At 36.7% G+C, this 19,751-nt stretch overlaps 1 protein-coding gene across 3 annotated transcripts in view; it reads right to left on the bottom strand.

Annotated features, from left to right (window-relative positions):
• LOC127934660 (tetraspanin-9) overlaps positions 1 to 19,751 on the bottom strand; it is a 185,909-nt gene that overhangs the window by 148,136 nt on the left and 18,022 nt on the right. The window contains exon 2 of one of the 3 annotated variants that reach the window (XM_052532180.1): positions 15,936 to 16,057. The exons of the other annotated variants lie outside the window; for them this stretch is intronic. Within the exon in view, the coding sequence (XP_052388140.1) occupies positions 15,936 to 15,938 (3 nt within the window). The 5' untranslated portion in view covers positions 15,939 to 16,057. The remainder of the gene's footprint in view (positions 1 to 15,935; positions 16,058 to 19,751) is intronic. 3 annotated transcript variants of the gene reach the window in all.

The raw sequence follows: 19,751 nt of genomic DNA on the forward strand, positions 1-19,751 counted from the left end.
TATGAGCCTGCTGTTGCTTTAAGAAGTGCATGCATCAAATATACAGGCACCCTTCCATTTCTATCTCAATTGTTTCTTTTCACTTTAGACATAACCAGTTGTCTTCATATGTAAATCTAGTGTGTTTAGCACAATCAGATGCAAAAGAAAACCTTGTCTTTTAATCAGGCACATTTTGACAGCCTTTTTATTGTGCATTTTTTAGTGTACAAGGCTTTAAAGCACATGCAAATAATGCACTTTGGTGATTGTATGTAATGTATGATGTATATTTTAGAGTATTTTATGATGTACATTTTAGAGTATATTGAGACAGAGGAGACAGAATTGCAAATGATAGAATGTGCGCTGTAGCACAATGCTACAATATTTGTTCAAAAACACATTGTGGAGACATTTTAATTGTCCACAATCAAAAATCATGTCACATCACACACCGTACGCACTCCATCCCCTTTTACAAGGAATTTCCTTCCTGATCCCAATGCAAATGTGGCCCCTGAAACTGTAACTTAACCAAATTTTAACAAATGTGAATGGTTGAATAGCCAGTGGAATTCTGAGTGGTGAACAGCAGCTGTGAACCTCTCCCCATCCCCAAACAAGTCTGAGATACTCAGCCCCTCTGATTCCACTCAGACGCTCGCCATGGCACTGTGCAGTGAGCAGCGAGTGTGGCATAACTACAGGATGAGCTGTCAGCACCTTGCAAGAGCCCTGATATCATCACACAAGCCTCCCAGAGTTCCTCCATGAACCTAGGGGAAATATTTTCAGTGGAATCGTTGAAGTATTCTTCAGATAAAACGAACCAAACTTTACTTAGTTTCCAGTGGAATGTAAGTCTTTGTACATTGCAGGATAAAAAAAAAACAAAAAACGTCATAGTGCACCTCTCAAATGCTATTTGAATTAATAGACTCTTGGTTGAAAGGATTTAAGGGGATGAATGAAAAGTTTTAAATGAAAACCAAGTCAATGCATCAGAAGATCGTGATTTGTGTGCTGAGGAAACAATTTACCCAACCAGTGGTGGAAGAGCCTGAAAACAGTTTTGGAGCATTGTCTCCACAGCGGTCTGCTAACAGATACTAACACACATCAATACTCATGGTTAATTAAAATCCCACTGGTACGTGCAAGGGGATGTACAGAAGTATGAGTTACACAAGCAGAGAAAAAAGATTAATAGATTTACGTTACTTTGACTTGCCGCTCCAAGGCTGTGGGGCAGGTGCTATAAATAGAAGCTCTTTGGCTGCTCGTTAGCCATGATTCAAACATCCCTGCTTGGTAGCATGATAGCTGTGTGCTAAAGGGTTGAGTGCAACTGAAAAATGCAGCATGGGCACAACAAGGGCTAAATAAGGGGAAGAGCAAGCTAGGTGGGAGGGAGATGAGGAGAGGAATAGAAAAAAGGGTGCAAACAATAAATAATAATAATAATCATGGACATATCTGGCAGAGGACAAGACATGATTTTCTGCTCCCACTTACTGGATCCTGCTAGGCCAGATATATTGAGAAGTCATGTAGAATCTAGATGTAGAATTCTGAAAGAGACTTCTCTAAGACCTCTGAGAAGTTACTAAAATATTAATCATATTCTGAAAAGGGATGTGGGTCATTTTTACTGTAAATACCATCTGTGCCGTTTTATATTTAGACCTGCATTGGTCAGAAATCTTAAACAAGTATATTGAGTCTAATAGTTTGTTAGCATTTCACCACATATGCAACTTTTCAGGAGGCAGTCAAAAAAAAAAAAAATAGGGCTGTCATTTTACCATGTTAATTTAATTAATTAGTTACAGAAAAATAACACTATTACAATATTTGGTCCCACTTTATATTTAGTGTCCCTAATACCGGCCTACTTACATAGTAATTAGATGTGTAGAGCTGATGTTCACTGACAAGCTGTGCAAAACCACAATCATATTTTGTGCAGCTGGTCAGTGAACAACAGCTCTGTGAAGTAAATGCTGCTCCATGTGAAATCATGCACATACAGAGATTTACCGCGGATTACAGAACCGGATTTATTGACAAGATGCACATTAAATATTGTGCAATATATATCATGCATCCCTAATTTTTTGCTGATGATAAGGTGAACAGTTATGTACTGCAAACCTGAGCACTGGAAGAGAGACACTCGGCTGCCAACCTGGCAGATCATTTGATGACATCTGTAGAGCAATGGGGCCTGGATGGCAAAGTGGTTGCGTGTGTGCAAGATAATGCTAGCTAGGGCTGTGCAAAAAATCGAAAGCGATTTTCATGCACATCTCATCAGTAAAGACGCTCCTGTAATTAGAAGTATATCTACAGCACGTGCGTTTCAGATCATGGTTGCCAGGTTTTCACAACAAATCCTGCCCAAACTAGTCCAAAACTAGCCCAATCGCGTTTCCAGGAGGTTCCTTGATAAAAAAAATAGCTTCCCGGGGTTAAAGTTTAAGTTTTATGGCATGGTTGCCTTGGTAAAATTCGAATTTTAGAGGCTAAACATCACGTTATTGGTATTGTCGCTTCGACCCGCGGACATGAAAAAACAACCACAGACTTGGCAACATTGGTTGACATTTTCTACACAGAGCCGTAATTCACTGACAATCTACACAAAAACGATTTTAAAATATGTAACGATTCTTTGTCGATTTTGAAAGCGATTTTGTGTTCGTTGTCCGTAGACTACGGCTCTGTGTAGTAACTGCCGCTCCACCTGAACCAGTGTTGCCAAGTTTGTTTTTCATGTCAGCGGTTCGAAGCAACCACAATAACGTGATATTTAGCCCCTAAAATGAGAATTTTACTAGAGCTGAAACAACGAATCGATTTAATCGATTAAAATCGATTATTAAAATAGTTGTCAACTAATTTAGTAATCGATTCGTCGCTAAATAAATTTTATTTGCCATAAGCGGCTCATTTCGTGCATATTTCAAATCTGCGGTGACCAAAGTGTGGCAGTAATGAGCCACCGGAGGTTTTACTCAGCCAGTACAGCAGGTGAAGTAGCGAATAGCCAATAGCTGGCCTCGTTTTATGTCACGTGCTTCCCGAACAGCGTCTCTGCAGCATTCAGCGGGAAGTGGGAGTACTTTACTTTGAGCCTTCAAAATGAAGAGTAACCTGTAAACTCTGCACTACTGAACTGTTTAAGGGGCCGTTCACATATCGTGTCTTTTGCGTGCTCAAGTTCGTTATTTCCTATGTAGGCGCGCAGTATGCACTCTCATAATGGAAGCGACGCGGTCGCGACACGCACGCGGTGCGATGCGCCCGTTTTTCCAGGCGCGTCCACACCGCATCCATTTATCCTTTGATGAAATTCCGGGTCTTCATGGTGAGGGCACGTCATGGAGAGAGCACGTCATGGTTGCTTAGCAAAGGCAGATGCCTCAGGGGCGCTTCTGCCCGAGCGCTTTGGAAAGAAGGAGAAAGCGGCGCGACTAGCGTTTTCCACGTGTTTTTAGGTGCGATATGTGAACGGCCCCTAAGAATTTTATTTGTGCAGATTCTCCAGTACAAGGTTGTTTGCAAATGTTTAGTCGTAAAAGCTGATAACATTGCTTTTTAACAGTTAACATTTAAAGCTTTACAAACATGTTATGTGATCAGTTTGTCGTTTACCAGTTCATAATTCAGACTTGCAGCCTAATTATGACTGAATGAGAGAGGTAAATGTTTGAGTATATTTAAAATGCACTTCTTTTCTAAGTATTCACTGCTCTTTTTCACACAGAAGGTTTTTTGTGTGTGTCCCAATTTTTTTTTTCTGGACAACCTTCTGATGGATTTTACTTTTAAATTGTGAGTTCCATTCAGGTTTCATGCCATTGGCACTTTTTTTCGAAGGATTGTTTACAATTTCACAGCATAAGCTATACAGCTTTTTCCCAGTAAATAATAAAATACAATGCACTGCAATTTTATTCTGTTTTATCCTTATACTTCGTGAAAATATGTTCTCAAAGATTCCTTAAGCTTTGTTTGGGATGTTAAACTACTTTAGGAGCTCTAAGGACTGCCATGGTGAAAACAATATTTGAAATCTCCTTGTGAATTTTGCTAGAGTATGGGTCAGTGTTTTGATTGCAGAAGAGTTCGACAAAGGATTACTAACATAATAAAACAACTCCAGGTATATTTTTGATGAGGATATGACAATGCAAAATGGTTAAAATCTCTTAAAAATCTATGCTGAATGATAAAGACCCTTTATTAATAATTTACTTGGGGAAAAAATGGAAAAAACGAAAATAAGTACATAAACCGATTAATCGTAAAAATAATCGACAGATTAATCGATTATCAAAATAATCGTTAGTTGCAGCCCTAAATTTTACCAAGATAAACATGCCAAAAAAAACAAAAAAAAAACGCAAATTTTAACCCCGGGAAACAATTTTTTTTTAAATCTTGGAACCTCCTGGAATCGCGATTAGTTTTGGACTAGTTTTAAGATAGCAACAGGGCAGGATTTGTTGTGAAAACCTGGCAACCCTGATCTGAACACACGTGCTGGAGATAATACTTCTAATTAAAGGAGCGTCTTTACTGATGAGATGTGCATGAAAATCTCATTTGATTTTTTGCACAGCCCTAATGCTAGAAATATGATAGCAGCAAACAGAGATGTGAACTGGGCATCTTTACCTTGTTTCACGCACACACTTCAGTTGGCCATCAATGATGGATTTAAAGCTGCAAGCATAAATAGACTCATTGGTGCATGTAGTAGACTTGAAGGACATTTCCACCATAGCACGATTGCCTCAATTGCACTCAACCATGTATTCCTCCAGATGAGGAACTTTCAGTGGTGGAATGAAAACACAAAGCGCTTCAGGAAACTTAGCGCACTGTTTTGTCTTATATTTATATCATATGATAAGTGATATCACACAAGCAGCAAGAGCTAGATCACATAAGCTTGCACAACAGTTCATTTAAAAAGAAGTTAACATTGTGTTGTGTTATATTTTAGATATTGTGTGTTTTTGCTAAATTTCGCTAATGAAAATATTACCTATAAAGACACAGCACAACTGTTGTGCATTTCCAAAGACTCGTTTCTGAATTAAGCCATGTTTTAAACAAATCGGTTGAACCAATGATTCGATGGCCCATTCAAAAAGAGAGCGGTTTACTTCATTCCTGAATGAATCAGTAGTTTGAACGAATCGAATGCAATCTTCAATTCTAATTCAATTCTAATCATACTGAATTGCTTGCAGTCATGTCGTTTCACACCTGTATCACTTACTTTCTTTAATAGAACATAAAAGAAAATAATGCAGATTGTTGGTGACCGGAAGAAAAACAAGAATGTTGGTTACCAAGCTGATTTGGTTAACAATGACTTTCACTGTATGAATGAAAAATACTGAAATGTTTCTTAAATTATCTTAATTACCTTATTTTATTTTCCTTAGTTTATTTTTGGGCAAATTTTATCTTCTGGGAGTATTTTCACAAACAAATTTAATTTGGGATTAATTCATTGCCACATTTATTTAATTAGAAAAGCAGAGTGTTAGTCAAACTAAAGAAAAAAAAAACTGTTTTAACCCAATTTTAACAAAATGCATGTAAACATAAGGGATGTATGTAATTCTGTCCTAACTTCAAATCAAACTGAAAGGTACTGCCACTGTATCAAAATCAGATAATTAAAAAATAAATGCCTTTTCATCCAATAATGCAGTTTTTATGATTAATCACTACTGCCATTTTCCTCATGCACATTCATGTAAATATGCAAAGGAGGAAGGAATAAACCTAAGCACCTACAGCCACTAGATGCACATGTAAGGAAATCCTTTAGGCCAGAAGGCATTTCACTGCCTCAGACAGTTCATTAGTTGCCCCATGTCATCTGACCCTTGGCCATAACCTTGATTTTGCAGCACACACCACAAGTCCCTTCACACACTGCTGTGGACAATAAACCTCTTCTGAAACCTTAAGCTTTGTGTGGCTGATACAGCCACCTGTTCTCAAGGGTCAACTTTTCCAGGATGAATTAAAGGTGCATCCCCAGTACAGAGCTCAGCTGGAGTTTCTTAGCGTCTCCCCAGCGGCTGAGAACTATGTGTTGTTTGTGCAGTAGGCTGAATTGAGGGATCACTGCAGAGAGGCTAAAAAGGCACAAGCATTAATACACAGAACTCAGGTAGATGCATGGAGTGTCATGCAACAACCCTGCAGCACTTTAAACGAAGAAATCATAATGGATCTAGAGACAGATCTTACATAGCAGTAACAAATGGATAAGACGAAGCTTCAGACTTGGACTAAAAACGGATACAAATATTGAAAAACTATAAACATTTGAGACAGCAAAATCATGTCACAATTTGATTCAGTTTGATTCCGATCTTGAATCAATTCAATATCAATTAATATGGAAATATTTTAGATACACAGCAATTTCTCAAATAAAAGAAATATCTAATGTTGTGAAAAAACATTTCATTAAGTTGTATTGTATCTTTCAACATATGAACTGAAACGATAGGGCTTAATAGTTTTGTAAAAAAAAAAAAAATAATAATAAATTTAATTGGTACATTACTCTAATATTAAAGATTAAAATTAACAACAACCATAGTCAAAACTATTAAACTCTATTGCTATTTATTTTTAGATAATAACAGTTCAAATAAATAATTCAAAAAAATGTGATTATGTCACAATGTGATGTGATTTTGTGATTAATAGATGCCAGGGGCTCGCTACAAATAATGATTAAGATCAGTCTTAACATTTAACAAACAATACCTGTGCATTCATTAAAATGAAGCTCAATTAAATTTAGAAAACACACATTTTTCAGTGAACTATACAGCAATGACTGTTGTTCAATGGTAAACACGCTGAACTCAATGAACTACAGCCCTTCTGAACATCCATCTATATCGAGCGATTATGTAATTTGACAACTAAAGAAGTAATAGGCCTACTAAGTGTTTCGTTTTAAGAAGCCAATCATTCCCATGTAATTTTTAAAGATTGGGGCCCTGCAAGAAATAAAGGAATAGTTGTTTTCTGTGGGATAAGGAGATACACTTAAGGCTGACTTGATGAAATTTGTGACTGATACAGCCTGCTCATTTACATCTAGCTTCCTCACAACAAGAAGGTGCAAAACTATACACTGGGTTCCACACTAAAAGTTCTAAATTTTCCTTTTTTTTATTTAGTAAACTCACACTGGGATACCGGATACAGTCCAGCGACCTCCCTGTTCACTTTATCCCTCAAATGACTTTATAGCAGCTTGTAAATGTAGACTTGGCCATCGTGAGATTCCTCATGAGCATATGGCAGCTCATGAACTCTCTCTCTCTCTCTCTGACACACACACACACACACATATGCTAGGCCAGGACAGGTCACTGGGGACAGACCCCATAATTGGCTTCACTCAGTTCATGGACAGGCTGGTCTGGCACAAACAGGGCATCTGAACTTGAAGTTGAGGTTGACAGAAATTTGTCAACCAGCACAGTAAAAGAAATAACATTTTAACCAAGTTGTGAATGTGAGTTTAGATGAACTCAAAATGAAAGCTTTGACTTTTATATCAACATAATTATGCTTCTAATTCAGTTCATTGTGGAAATACAAGCATTCAAACAGCAGCAAATGTTTTCATGACAGATTTGTTCAAACATAGATTAAACTAAATACACAAAAATTAAATAAAACATAATGAATAATAATTTAGTTTATATATTTAGCAAACAATTTCTTTCAGAAGTGTATTGGTGCCTTGAGCAGTAGTTATACTCTTAATTTATGCCCTTAATTATTATTATTATTTTTTTTTTTTCTAAATAGCCCAGCAAAGGATGAACATGCTGTGTTATAAAGAGTGACATGTAAAACTAGTGTTGGATATTTAGTTCACCCCAAAAAATTGACCAATGGTATTTGCAGTCACTTAACTTCTGCATCTTGACTTCATGGAGTAAGGATTATTATGAAATTGGTATTTGCACAGAAGAGGAGCAGATTTTGCGAGATCTGATCGGACAGATGGATTGGATGGAAGGATTTTTTTAGGGATGCACTGAATATTCGGCCATTGAAATTATTCGGATGAAAATAGCAAAAAAGAATCTCTTTTGGTGTTCGGCCGATTTAGCGAAAAGGCTTAATAATATGTACTGAACAATGACAAAATGATCAAACAGAAGCATGCACTAATGCACAAACATGTCTGCAGTGTGAAAGTATTTAAAACTGTCAGAGAAAGACGCAGAAATCACGTCTCTAATGAGAAGAGGTGGCTGCTGCTGGTGGTTAGGTTAGGCCTGGTTCACACGGGACGATTTTAAAATTGTCGGCCGATTTTCCAAACCTGAGAGACCCCACACACGGCGATAAAAAATCACGGGTCTAACAGTTTTGGTCGTTCCGTGTGTGGTGTGCAGCCACACGGCAATATCAACACATCACACACGAACCGATTTGACTCCCGAGCATTCCCAGGTCAGACGGGAAATCTCGCAAAATCCCTCGAGATCAAACGTGACTTCAGAGTAAACAATCATGGCGGACGAAGAGGATGCAGTGGCCATAGTTTGTGCTTTGTTTTTAATGGGAAAAAAAACATAAGAAAAACAAGAAAAGGCGATGGTCAAAGAGGTGGAGACAACGCGAGCATGGACTATACTTGCTACATCATGATATGGAGATAAGTTGTTGTTTTATCTCATAGAAATGTTGTTACGTACTACACAGATTAATAACCGTTGAAATAAACGTTCATATATTAGTTTCCATGTACTCTGGTGGACTGCAGTTGTGGATGTAGTTATGCCCATCGACTTTATTTGTATTTGTTATATTATATACGCCGGCTGTTTTGATTTTGTTTCCCGGTACTTCCTCACCGCCTCGTCACCTCGCTTTCTGATTGGCTACACGCCACAGTCCACAGGGTGCGTGATTGTTTGTCCTCGGGGGACACCACACACGAGAAGAAATCGGGCCAAATAAATCCAACATGTTGGATATCCCCGATTTGAGATCGGAGCGGTCCCGACGTTCTTCCGAGCAGAGGAGAGCGGTCTTAACACACCACACATTGCAGGAATATTTGATCAGATTATTTTACGATAATCGGAGCATCCTAAGATTGTCGGAAGGGGTGAATCGGGGCTAAAATCGGCCTAATTATCCTGCCGTGTGAACCAGCCTTTACTGTATGATGACTGAAATCGTGAAACTGCCTCAAACAATTAGTAAATAAACTTCAGAATGTTATATTTTCTAATGCACGCATAAATTGCATGCATTCTGACAGCGCTGCATGAGCTAAAAAAAAAGTCCAAAGCATGAGGAAAATCTGCACAGAACATCTTACCAAATTCGTAATGAGAATCATTTATAAATCTGCATGCTGCTATCAACAAAAAGAAGCACTGAGATCTTCCTGCAGGTTTCTGCCAAAATAAAAGCTGAGAAAAAGACAATAATAGTGATTATAATAATTACTCTACAACAGCTCTATTAATACATTTATTATAACATTCCACATAGTGTTCAAATTGGGATCTTTAATATATTCTAATGTTTTAAACGAAGTTTCTTCTGCTCAGCAAGACTGCCTGTACTTTACTGTAAAAAATACATGCCTGATTTAAGTCTCAAAAATAAGATTTTACTAACTTATTCATTTTAAATTAAATTGTGCTTTGTCAGTATAATATATGCCAGATTGATTTTTTTTAAAAGGTTTAATGTTAAGCAAATATTTTTAAATTGTTGTTTTGTAATTGATTTTTTTTTTTTTGAAAAGCAGGACAAAACCGTAAAAAGCACATTTTGGCAATTTAATTAATGCAATGGTGAAAAAAAATAAAAAATAAAAAAGGCAAAAAAGATCTACATGGGGAAAACCGTGTTCGGTATTCAGCCTTCGGCCCAGTGTTTCAATTTGTTGGGCTTTGTCTTCAGCCAAAAATTTTCATTTTAGTGCATCCCTATATTTTTTTCAGACATGTTTGTAAATGACATGTTAGTTTCTTTAGTTGTCTGTTCAGAATTGTAGAAGAATCATGATCTCTATTTGAAAAAAAAATATATTTATAATAATAAATTGTGATTCTCAATTCATCCAGAATTGTACAGCTCTACTCCTATATGTGACTGACTGTTTTTCAAATGACATTCAGTGATGGGTAAATAGTAATTTTCAGGCCCTGACCCAGTTCACAATGGAGCCGTTCATAGTATTTATTACACGTGACATTAAACATTTCAGTAAATTGTATTGTATCTTTTAACATATGAACTGAAAATGGCTTAATAGTTTTGTATAGTTTTGTATAATGCATATTTGGCTTGCTGTCCGGGGAAGTGCTCCGAGCTCAGCAATGGCCCGAACCTAGAGTATGCCTCACCTACCAAACCAACCAAAAATATTGTGATATAAATATCTCTGACACCCCAGTGATTAAGGCATGTGGAAAAGTGCAATGGCTGATGGGCAACTGTTAATGATATGCATCATTGTGCCTATTTTAACTCTCTCTATTAATTCAGAGTGGGTGTGCCTGGCCTTTACCAAGCAACATGCCATAATATTTAGCAGCATCACAGCTCTAATTCACACGCTTACAGATGCTCATGCACACATTTAGCACCTTTTGTTCATTAAATGTCCTAGTAACCAAAATCACTTCACAGACTTGAGTTATAGAGAGAAGCAAAGACTATATCCGGCAGAGGAAGCGAAACGTTTAGAAGAAACCCATTCCAACACAGCAGGTAAGAAAGTCAAGGCTCAATGTTTTTCCCATCTTGCAACACATAATTCACATTTAATCTTAACTAAGCTTTCATCATCGACTCTCGTCTGCATTACCCCTGCAAGCTCTCTGGTGTTATAGTGATAGACCGGGACACCATTAAGGAAAAGTGAGTAAGTGAATGAAATTTAAAAAAGTGTGTAGAGGTGACCGCCAATCTTGCCGAAACGCTTATCGAATTTGCAGTATATTGCCATCCTACAAAATAGTAAGTAATGGTCTTTTCAAAGCAGAGAACACAAGAGTTCTGATCAAAAGAGGCCAGAAGCGGGACGGCACCTTGCAGAAAGTGGAAAGACAAATTGTATCAGCATGTCTGAATAATCATAAAATGTACAAAACTCCCAACCTTTCAATGGAGGCTTGAACTTTAGATTGAAACGGATAATGAATAATCACCTGCGAGGATGTAAGAGACGGATAGCAGCTACACCAGAGGTGGAAAACTGGGACGATTGGTTGCAATCATTACACATACACACAGTCAAAGTGATTCACGACGACAGCCTTTGACATACCCTCACATCCCCTGCTGAGCATAAAGATTAGACGAGAAATGTACTGTCAAGTAGAGTGGCCACCCAGTGAGTCTCTAAAGGAATATAGGTCTGTTGTCTGAGAGCGAGCCGGCTATAAACAGCACAAACCTTCGGCCTGGGCATCAGACAGAGAAAGTGCATACCTGTCAAGACACTTATGGATGGAGATGCTAAAAGAACGGAGGAGAAGAGCTGTGTTAGCAGAGAGAGAATAAAGGTCATCAGAGGTCAACGACAGAGGTCACAAACTTCCACATACTAATCAGATGGACACTTGTAAACAGTCAAACCACTCATAAAGCTGCGCAATTAATCAAATTAATCCAATTCTTAAATGCTTGCGTCTTAAATTTTTACATTTTTATTTTATGGTGAAAGTAATTTTTATTTAGTATTATTATTGATAATGACATTTATTTATTTTTTTCTTAAATGTTTATTTTACAGTAAAATATTTCAACAGTTAATATTTCTTATTTTGTTTCATATTTTTATATAGCAATTATTTTTATATAGCAATTATTATTATTATTATTATTATTATTATTATTAATGACTATTATAATACTTTACTGTAAAATAAATATGTAAGACTATTATCATCTACTATCATCATCATCATCATCATATAATCATATTAATATATTACATAACAACATTGTTTGGCCCTAAACAAGCAAAGGAAACCTGGATTTTTTTTTTCTTTTTTACTTAAATCGTGCAGCTTTAACCACATGTATGAAATTGCACAAAACAGAAATAGTTTTTTTTTGTGCTACAGTGTGTTGTGGTAGTTATCAGTCACATTGCAGATGCTTTTATTCAAAGTGACTTACAGTGCATTGCAGGGATAGGTCACCTCAAGGAGCCTGGGTTTAAGTGCTTCTTTGCTCAAAGGCATCGCATCTTCGCACAATCATGATAGAGGATGAAGGTAGCTCTATAGGTAACGGATCTCTCTTCCCAAAGAGCATACCTGTTATCTACAGGATATCAGCCTAGAACTTGAACCTTAGAAACCACAGCTTTATAAGCAAAGACAACCAGAGTCTTAATTACTGCCTTTCGTTGCATTATAATTGAGTGCAATGAAAGTGGGGTTTCTCAGAGCACTGCTATTTAATTAGTTAAAGCTTTTATTTTTTAACTACATACTGCAAAACCGCTGTGACTGCCAAAAGAGCTTCCCAGAACAAAAATAATAAAAATTAGGATTGTTTACTGCAAGCCTGGTCAGAAATATATTATATAGGATAGCTAAACAACAAACAAGTTGAATAATATATATGATCCAATTTTTTTTTTTTTTTTACAAGGTAAAAAAAAGGGCAGCAGATTTTCCTAAAAAAATTTGACTGTATTTTGCCTCATCCATTTTTCTTTCTATCCTGACAAGTTCTCTAGTCCCTGCTGCACAGAAACTCCCCCATGTGCGCACACTTTCTTTGTCAATAAAAAAAGAAGAAAAAAAAAACACCTTTTTGATCTTGACAATCAAGTTTACATAGTTTTATTAAGTCCATATAGATCATAAAACTCCAATAAGTAATATTTTAATTTGAAAGGGTGTGTCTCCTCCTCTTTGATGTCATCTTGTTACTCCTAACTAGGTTAGGAGAACTCTTCATCTCTCTTAAATAATTTAGGAGCTGAGACCTAGTCTTAACACTTAGGAACCTTTATGAATCACTCTTATTCTTAAGTCTAGGAATAAGAGTAAAATGTTGTCATTCTTAAAAGTTTAACACACTTAGAAGGACTAAAATTTTACTCTGAGTGGTTTTATACATACGGCCCCAGATCTCTTCCCTGACTACCTTACTAACTAATGTAAGTAAAAACAAAAATGGCACCCAGGACTGTAGCCAGGGTTTTAATATTACAGAAGTCCCATTAAATTGAAAGCAATGTATTAAGTTGAATAAATTCTCAAATCTGTGCATTTATAATGAATCATTTGCTTAATATATGAAAACGGCTTAGTTAAAATTATTTCTTGCCCCCTCACACTGACAGTTACGAATCAAATTACATTAATCACGTCAATTCAAAATGGCAAAGTTAAACCAGTTTATTAGTTTGTATTCCTAACTATTTTTGTCAGTTGCTTAAGATTTATATCATAAAACAGCGTTCAGATATGAAATGTTTGACTATTTGCATCTCATCCCACACTTTTTATTTTATTTTAATCCTGCACTTTTTAGCCAAACTGAAGCATTGTGTTGAAATTCGCACAATATGCAGCTTCTTTGAACATAAAGCCCACCTACATTGATCTGATTGGTTATCTAAAAATATTTTTTTTCATTGACGAGCAGTGACTGTCACCGTCACAGATGGCTGAGGCAGCTCAAATATGGAGGCTTAAGTTTAATCATGGTGCCGTGCAATATATTTGCAACACCAAGGTAGAATTAATACTATATTAGGCAATTATTTCACAAAGTACACCACAGACAAACACAGACTTCCAGACCTCGGTGATCTCATAGCTGGCTAAGGGCATGGTGGCACCCACCTCTCTTCTGTGTATGTAGGTAACAATGGGGCAATTACACACAGTCATACAACAGGCTTTCTGAGGCTTAGAGCACACAACATTCAATAACTCTGGGAAAATACACTGGCTATACTTTCTCTGGAGAACAGCCAGCTTCCTCTGTTCAAATGCAAGCTCCTCTACACAACTCTGATGAGGGACAGGTGGCATCAGTTAGACTCCTGAGAGAGGACAGGGAGTAACAGAGGAAAACAGACAAAAATTACATTTCCCAGCAGGCTGTTGGGCATCAGGGAAACAATCACACACACACACAAATACACAAAATTAACAGCAAATGACAAGCATACTGGGATGTAACAGCATGTTTGGTGCCCCCCTCCTCATTAAGATTCCCAAGCAACTGGTCAAAAACAGCCGTACAATGACCACGGGCCATCCTTAATGAATCCTGACAGACCTTCTGAACAGCAGAACATTCTGCTGCATATTTATGACTATTCTAGATGAAGAAAACTTCTAGATGTTTCCATGCTCCAGAGGACTTAACAGCTTTAAACAGGAGGAGATCATAATCAGGTAGTGTGTCATTGGGCATAGGAAACCAAGGAAGGTGATAAACGCACCCAGTGCTTATATAGGAATTCTGAAATCGGTTTTAAATGGCATGCTCAGTTTGCAGAAATGAACTCCAGTCATGTTGAGAAGAATTTTCACATGGGTATTAATCAGGCCCCAGCCAACATGCGTGACAGATTTCTGTGGCAACAAGATTCCAACTTTACGGGTGTCTTTCATCATTTCAAAGACTGGCATTACATGCAACGAAATCTCAGTTATGCAGTTACCTTCATGGTGGGAAGCAAATGATGAAGCAAATTCGCCTGCTCCCTGTGAACATGACGAGACCCAGTTCTCTGAGAAATGCTAGAAAAAGCATTAGGACATAAGAAAACTGACCTAACCGAACTGAGCCACACAAACAAGGAGATTCTTGTTATTTCAAAAGAGAGGAGAGGAGTGGAAAGGAGAGGAGTGGAAAGGAAAGGAAAGGAGAGGAGTGGAAAGGAGTGGAAAGGAGAGGAGTGGAAAGGAGTGGAAAGGAGTGGAAAGTAAAGGAAAGGAAAGGAAAATGCTACTGTTCAAAAGTTTGGATTTTTAAAAATCAATTAACGCTTTTTAAAGCATGGGACACATTCAATTGATCAAGTGGCATTTGTTACAAAAGATTTCTATTTCATGGCTCCAACAAAAATATTAAGCAGCACAATTTTGATTGCGCACCAAATTAGCATATTAAAATGATTTCTTAAGGATCATGTGGCACTGAAGACTGGAGTAATCATGTTGAAAATTCTGTTTTATTACAGGAATAAATATATATATTTAAATATATTTAAACAGAAAATAGCTATTTTAAATTGTAATAATATTTCAGAGTATTGCTGTTTTTACTGTATTTTTAATTAAATAAATGCGGCAATGTGAGCATAAGAGAGTTATTTTAAAAACATTAACAATCTTAGTGACCCCAAAAGTTTGAATTGAATTGTTTTTTTTTTTGTTTTTTTTTATGTATATACTACAATTTAAAAGTTACGGATGAGATTTTCGTTGTGTTAATTTCTTCCCGACATACAATAAAATACGACTTCCCATCACACGATCAAAAAATGACTTCCCGTCATTCCATCAGAAAGTTAATTTGGAACTGGAAGAGCGTTTGACAACCAAAAAGAACACAGATGCTGTTTACCAAGTCCAACTTAATGGGCTAATAAATACATTTTAAAGCATTTTGAATTACTGAGGATGTCAACAGTTTTTGATGAACTGATCCATGTGTGCTGTAACTCTCCAACAAACATACTTACAAAGCCCAAGCCACAAAAATAAAAAATCCTGCCTTGCATCAGCAGATTTTTGACTATAAACCTTTGCTGTGAAAAAAAAAGACCCCTCCCTTGAGTCACCTTGATGTACGACCATAACGACCCAACACATTTAATGAGCCCATAAAAGGAACGGTGATCTGGCCAGTGCTGATAATAATAGACTTACCATGGCATCATCAACATAGTTATGACCTGCAGCTCTCCAATCAATCCTTCCAGGCTGTATGCAGTCAGTCACAAGCCTTGACCCGATGGCTGAAGTAATGCAGCCTGAAGACGCTGGGGGGCCTTAATTCAGGACCAGTTTAGGAGCAGCGGGATTCAATTAAGCAGATCTGAATCCTGATTTGCCAAAGTGATGTGTGGACCTACCTAAAAAGCAAAGTTGACCACACTGATTCAATGCATTTATCAATAATGAGGGAAATCAGGCTCAAAATCATACGGATGTTTCGTAACATGATACAGTACATCCTGCCTTAAAGTATTTAAAGATGGGCGATTAATACTGTAAGAGTAGCTGGTGATTTCCTCTCTCACTCTTCGAGAAGGATAGTCAGGGGCAATGAGGGCCTCTCGCCTTGCCTGCTGTGGCTATATTTACTCTGTTAAAGCATCCCGGTGCATCACGTTGGGATTCTGTTACTCTTACTCAGATGCACACACACACTACTGGCTATGGGAGTCACAAGCTGCATTCGCACACATTCAATCTAGCTATCACATGGAGACCAGATGCTGAGACCACGTACAAAGTCCAGGGAAGGGTCTATATTTAAAGGAATAGTTCACAAATTAGAATAAAATTGACTCACCTTCAGGTCATCCACTATGTAGATGAGTTTGTTTCTTCGTCAACAGATTTGAAAAAAAGTTCTATTACATCAGTTGTTTACTGATGGATCCAGTGAATGGGTGCCGACAGAATGAGATTCCAACAGCTGCTAAAAACATCATTAAAAAATATTTTAAAAAATCAATAAGTAATCCACTTGACTCCAATCCATCAATTACTATCCTGTGATGTGAAACAACAACAACAACAAAACCATCATTAAGAAATTATTAACTCTTACTTCCGGCTAAATACTAGTCCCCAGACTATAATATTGCTTTCTCCAGTGAAAAACTAAAACAAAAACAAAACCAAAAAGTAATCTCATCTAACCCAGGAGAGAAATAAGCACAGATCAAGTGTTAGTCAGTTTTAAACAAATATATTGTCAATTTAGATGGACAACAGAGGATGGACTTTTTCACTGGAGGAAGCATTATTATGGAAAATTTTGACCAGAAGCAAAGGTTTAAAGTTGAAACGTCTTGAAAACGCTTTTTGCTTCACAAGACATTAATTGATCATTTTCATTACTAGTAGATTATTGTGATGTTTTTATCAGCTGTTTGAAGTCTAATTCTGACAGCACCCATTCCCTGCAGAGGATCTATTGGTTAGTGATGTAATAGTACATTTCTCCAAATCTGATCCAGTGAAGTGAAGTGAAGTGAAGTGACATTCAGCCAAGTATGGTGACCCTTTCTCAGAATTTGTGCTCTGCATTTAACCCATCCGAAATGCACACACACAGAGCAGTGAACACACACACTGTGAACACACACCCGGAGCAGTGGGCAGCCATTTATGCTGCGGCGCCCGGGGAGCAGTTGGGGGTTCGATGCCTTGCTCAAGGGCACCTAAGTCGTGGTATTGAAGGTGGAGAGAGAACTGTACATGCACTCCCTCCACCTACAATTCCGTCCGGCCCGAGACTAGAACCCACAACCCTTCGATTGGGAGTCCAACCCTCTAACCATTAGGCCAGGTGAAGAAACTATTTCATCTATATCTCGGTTGGACTGAGGATTGAGTACATTTTCAACACATTTTTTCTGGGTAAACTGTTCCTTCGATCTATTTAAAGGGGTCATTAATTTAGAAATTAAAATGTCCTTGATCTTTTGACATATAAGGGGTCACAGTACTATAAAAACTTCCTGTAAGTTTAAGATCTCAAAACTTTCTTGTTAGTCTAAAAACTGCTGATGCCAGTCTGCTAAAACAACAGGTTGTAGAATGTGCCATTTTATGAAATAATAGTGGGGCTAACCCCGCCTCCACAGAAGATGATTAACGCCTGCTTCTACATCACTGCCTGTTTAGCCCCGCCCACTGATTTGCACATGAAGTGTAAACAATGAGGCAAATGCAGGTCTAAGCAGAAACCAAACAATAAAGATGCTCCAAAGACAACAAGATTTTCAGAAAGATTGAAAGTAAAAGACGATACTGTGCCGAATATATTGGATTCAGCAGTAATGTCGAACCACACAAGTGAATGTAACTGATTTTATTATGTGCTCACTATTGCTTAGTCTGTTATTACAGATCGTATTTATTTATCTATGAAGGATTTAGGTTGTCAAACATACACAATTGTTAACCAATCATAGCAGTCAAAATAGGACAGAAAATAGCCTATTGCTTCTGAATTATTATGTTTTTCTATGTAAAATCTTGATAACATTATAAGAGTACCACAGAGAACAGTTCAAAATAATAAAAAAGGCAGTTCATGACCCATGATTTAATGAATGGATCTGCCTGTCCCAGGACTTATTTGGTCTAATTTGACGGTCTCTTTCATCCTGTTCTGAGTATAATGAAGAAGGACCTTGCAAACTGGAAACAGCTTGTTAAACAGATGTTAGATGGGAGAACAAATAGGTGCAAATGTCTTAGCCCATTTATTAGTAACTTGCTGGTGTACATTATGAGCATGCTAGGGCAGATTATAGTGAAACACATTTATTTGAAACCAAACTGTATGTTGCCCTCTAGTGGATGGAATCAAAATCGATCGAGCAAGTAATAAGTCTATCTTCAGTGTAATCGGACAATCACATTGATTTTGAGTCAGGGATGCCCATCCTGTACCCATATGATATGATATGAATAAATGGCCCGTGGGAGTTCCCTGCCTGTGAACAAATATCAAATGTGCTGCTTCTGGAGTTTCCAATTACCTCGACTGCTTCCTCCAGCGCCACAGCAGAGCTGTCGACAGATTTCAATTTGAGCGGTATTGATTTTTGCACAAGCTGCAGAGGTTCTGCTAGATGATATCTTTACTAGAAACATCACACATACCTAAAGGTGTGATTTAACGTAAATTAAAGCATTTCCAGTTACTATAGCTTGTTGGATTCTAAACTCACAATAAAGCCGTAGAGACAATAGATTAAAAAAAAAAAAAAAAAGAAAAAAAAAGGTCCTTAAAACCATCGTTTTCCCTGTCTGAGACCACTTTCCATATAAGTTTTAGATTTTTTTTTTACCGACTGGGTTATCCCTAGATATGCCTTGATAGCATACATAATTTGAGATTATCAATGTTTATAGCATTCATTATGAGCCAAAGTATATTTAAATATAACATTTCTGCTCCTATGCATTTTATTTATATATATATATATATATATATATATATATATATATATATATATATATATATATATATATATATATATATATGCATAGGAGCAGAAATACATATACATATATATATATATATATATATATATATATATATATATATATATATATATATATATATATACATATATATATATATATATATATATATATATATATATACATATATATACATATATATACATATATATATATATATATATATACATACATATATATATATATATATATATATATATATATATATATATATATATATATATATATATATATATAATATATATAATACTACTCAAAGTAATGCTTTTACCTAATTAAAACACTTTTTCTTTGGTTCTATAACTGAAGTAACCACTCAAAGTTGAATGCTGCTTTGTGGGATTGTTAATAAGATTCTGGAAAGATACTGCCAGCTTGTCATCACTAGATGGCACTCACTACAAGTAAACTACGAACACTGTAACATCTGTTTAGAAAAAGCTGCTATATTTC

The sequence above is a fragment of the Carassius gibelio genome, chromosome A18 (assembly GCF_023724105.1).
Source record: "Carassius gibelio isolate Cgi1373 ecotype wild population from Czech Republic chromosome A18, carGib1.2-hapl.c, whole genome shotgun sequence".
Taxonomy (NCBI): domain Eukaryota; kingdom Metazoa; phylum Chordata; class Actinopteri; order Cypriniformes; family Cyprinidae; genus Carassius; species Carassius gibelio.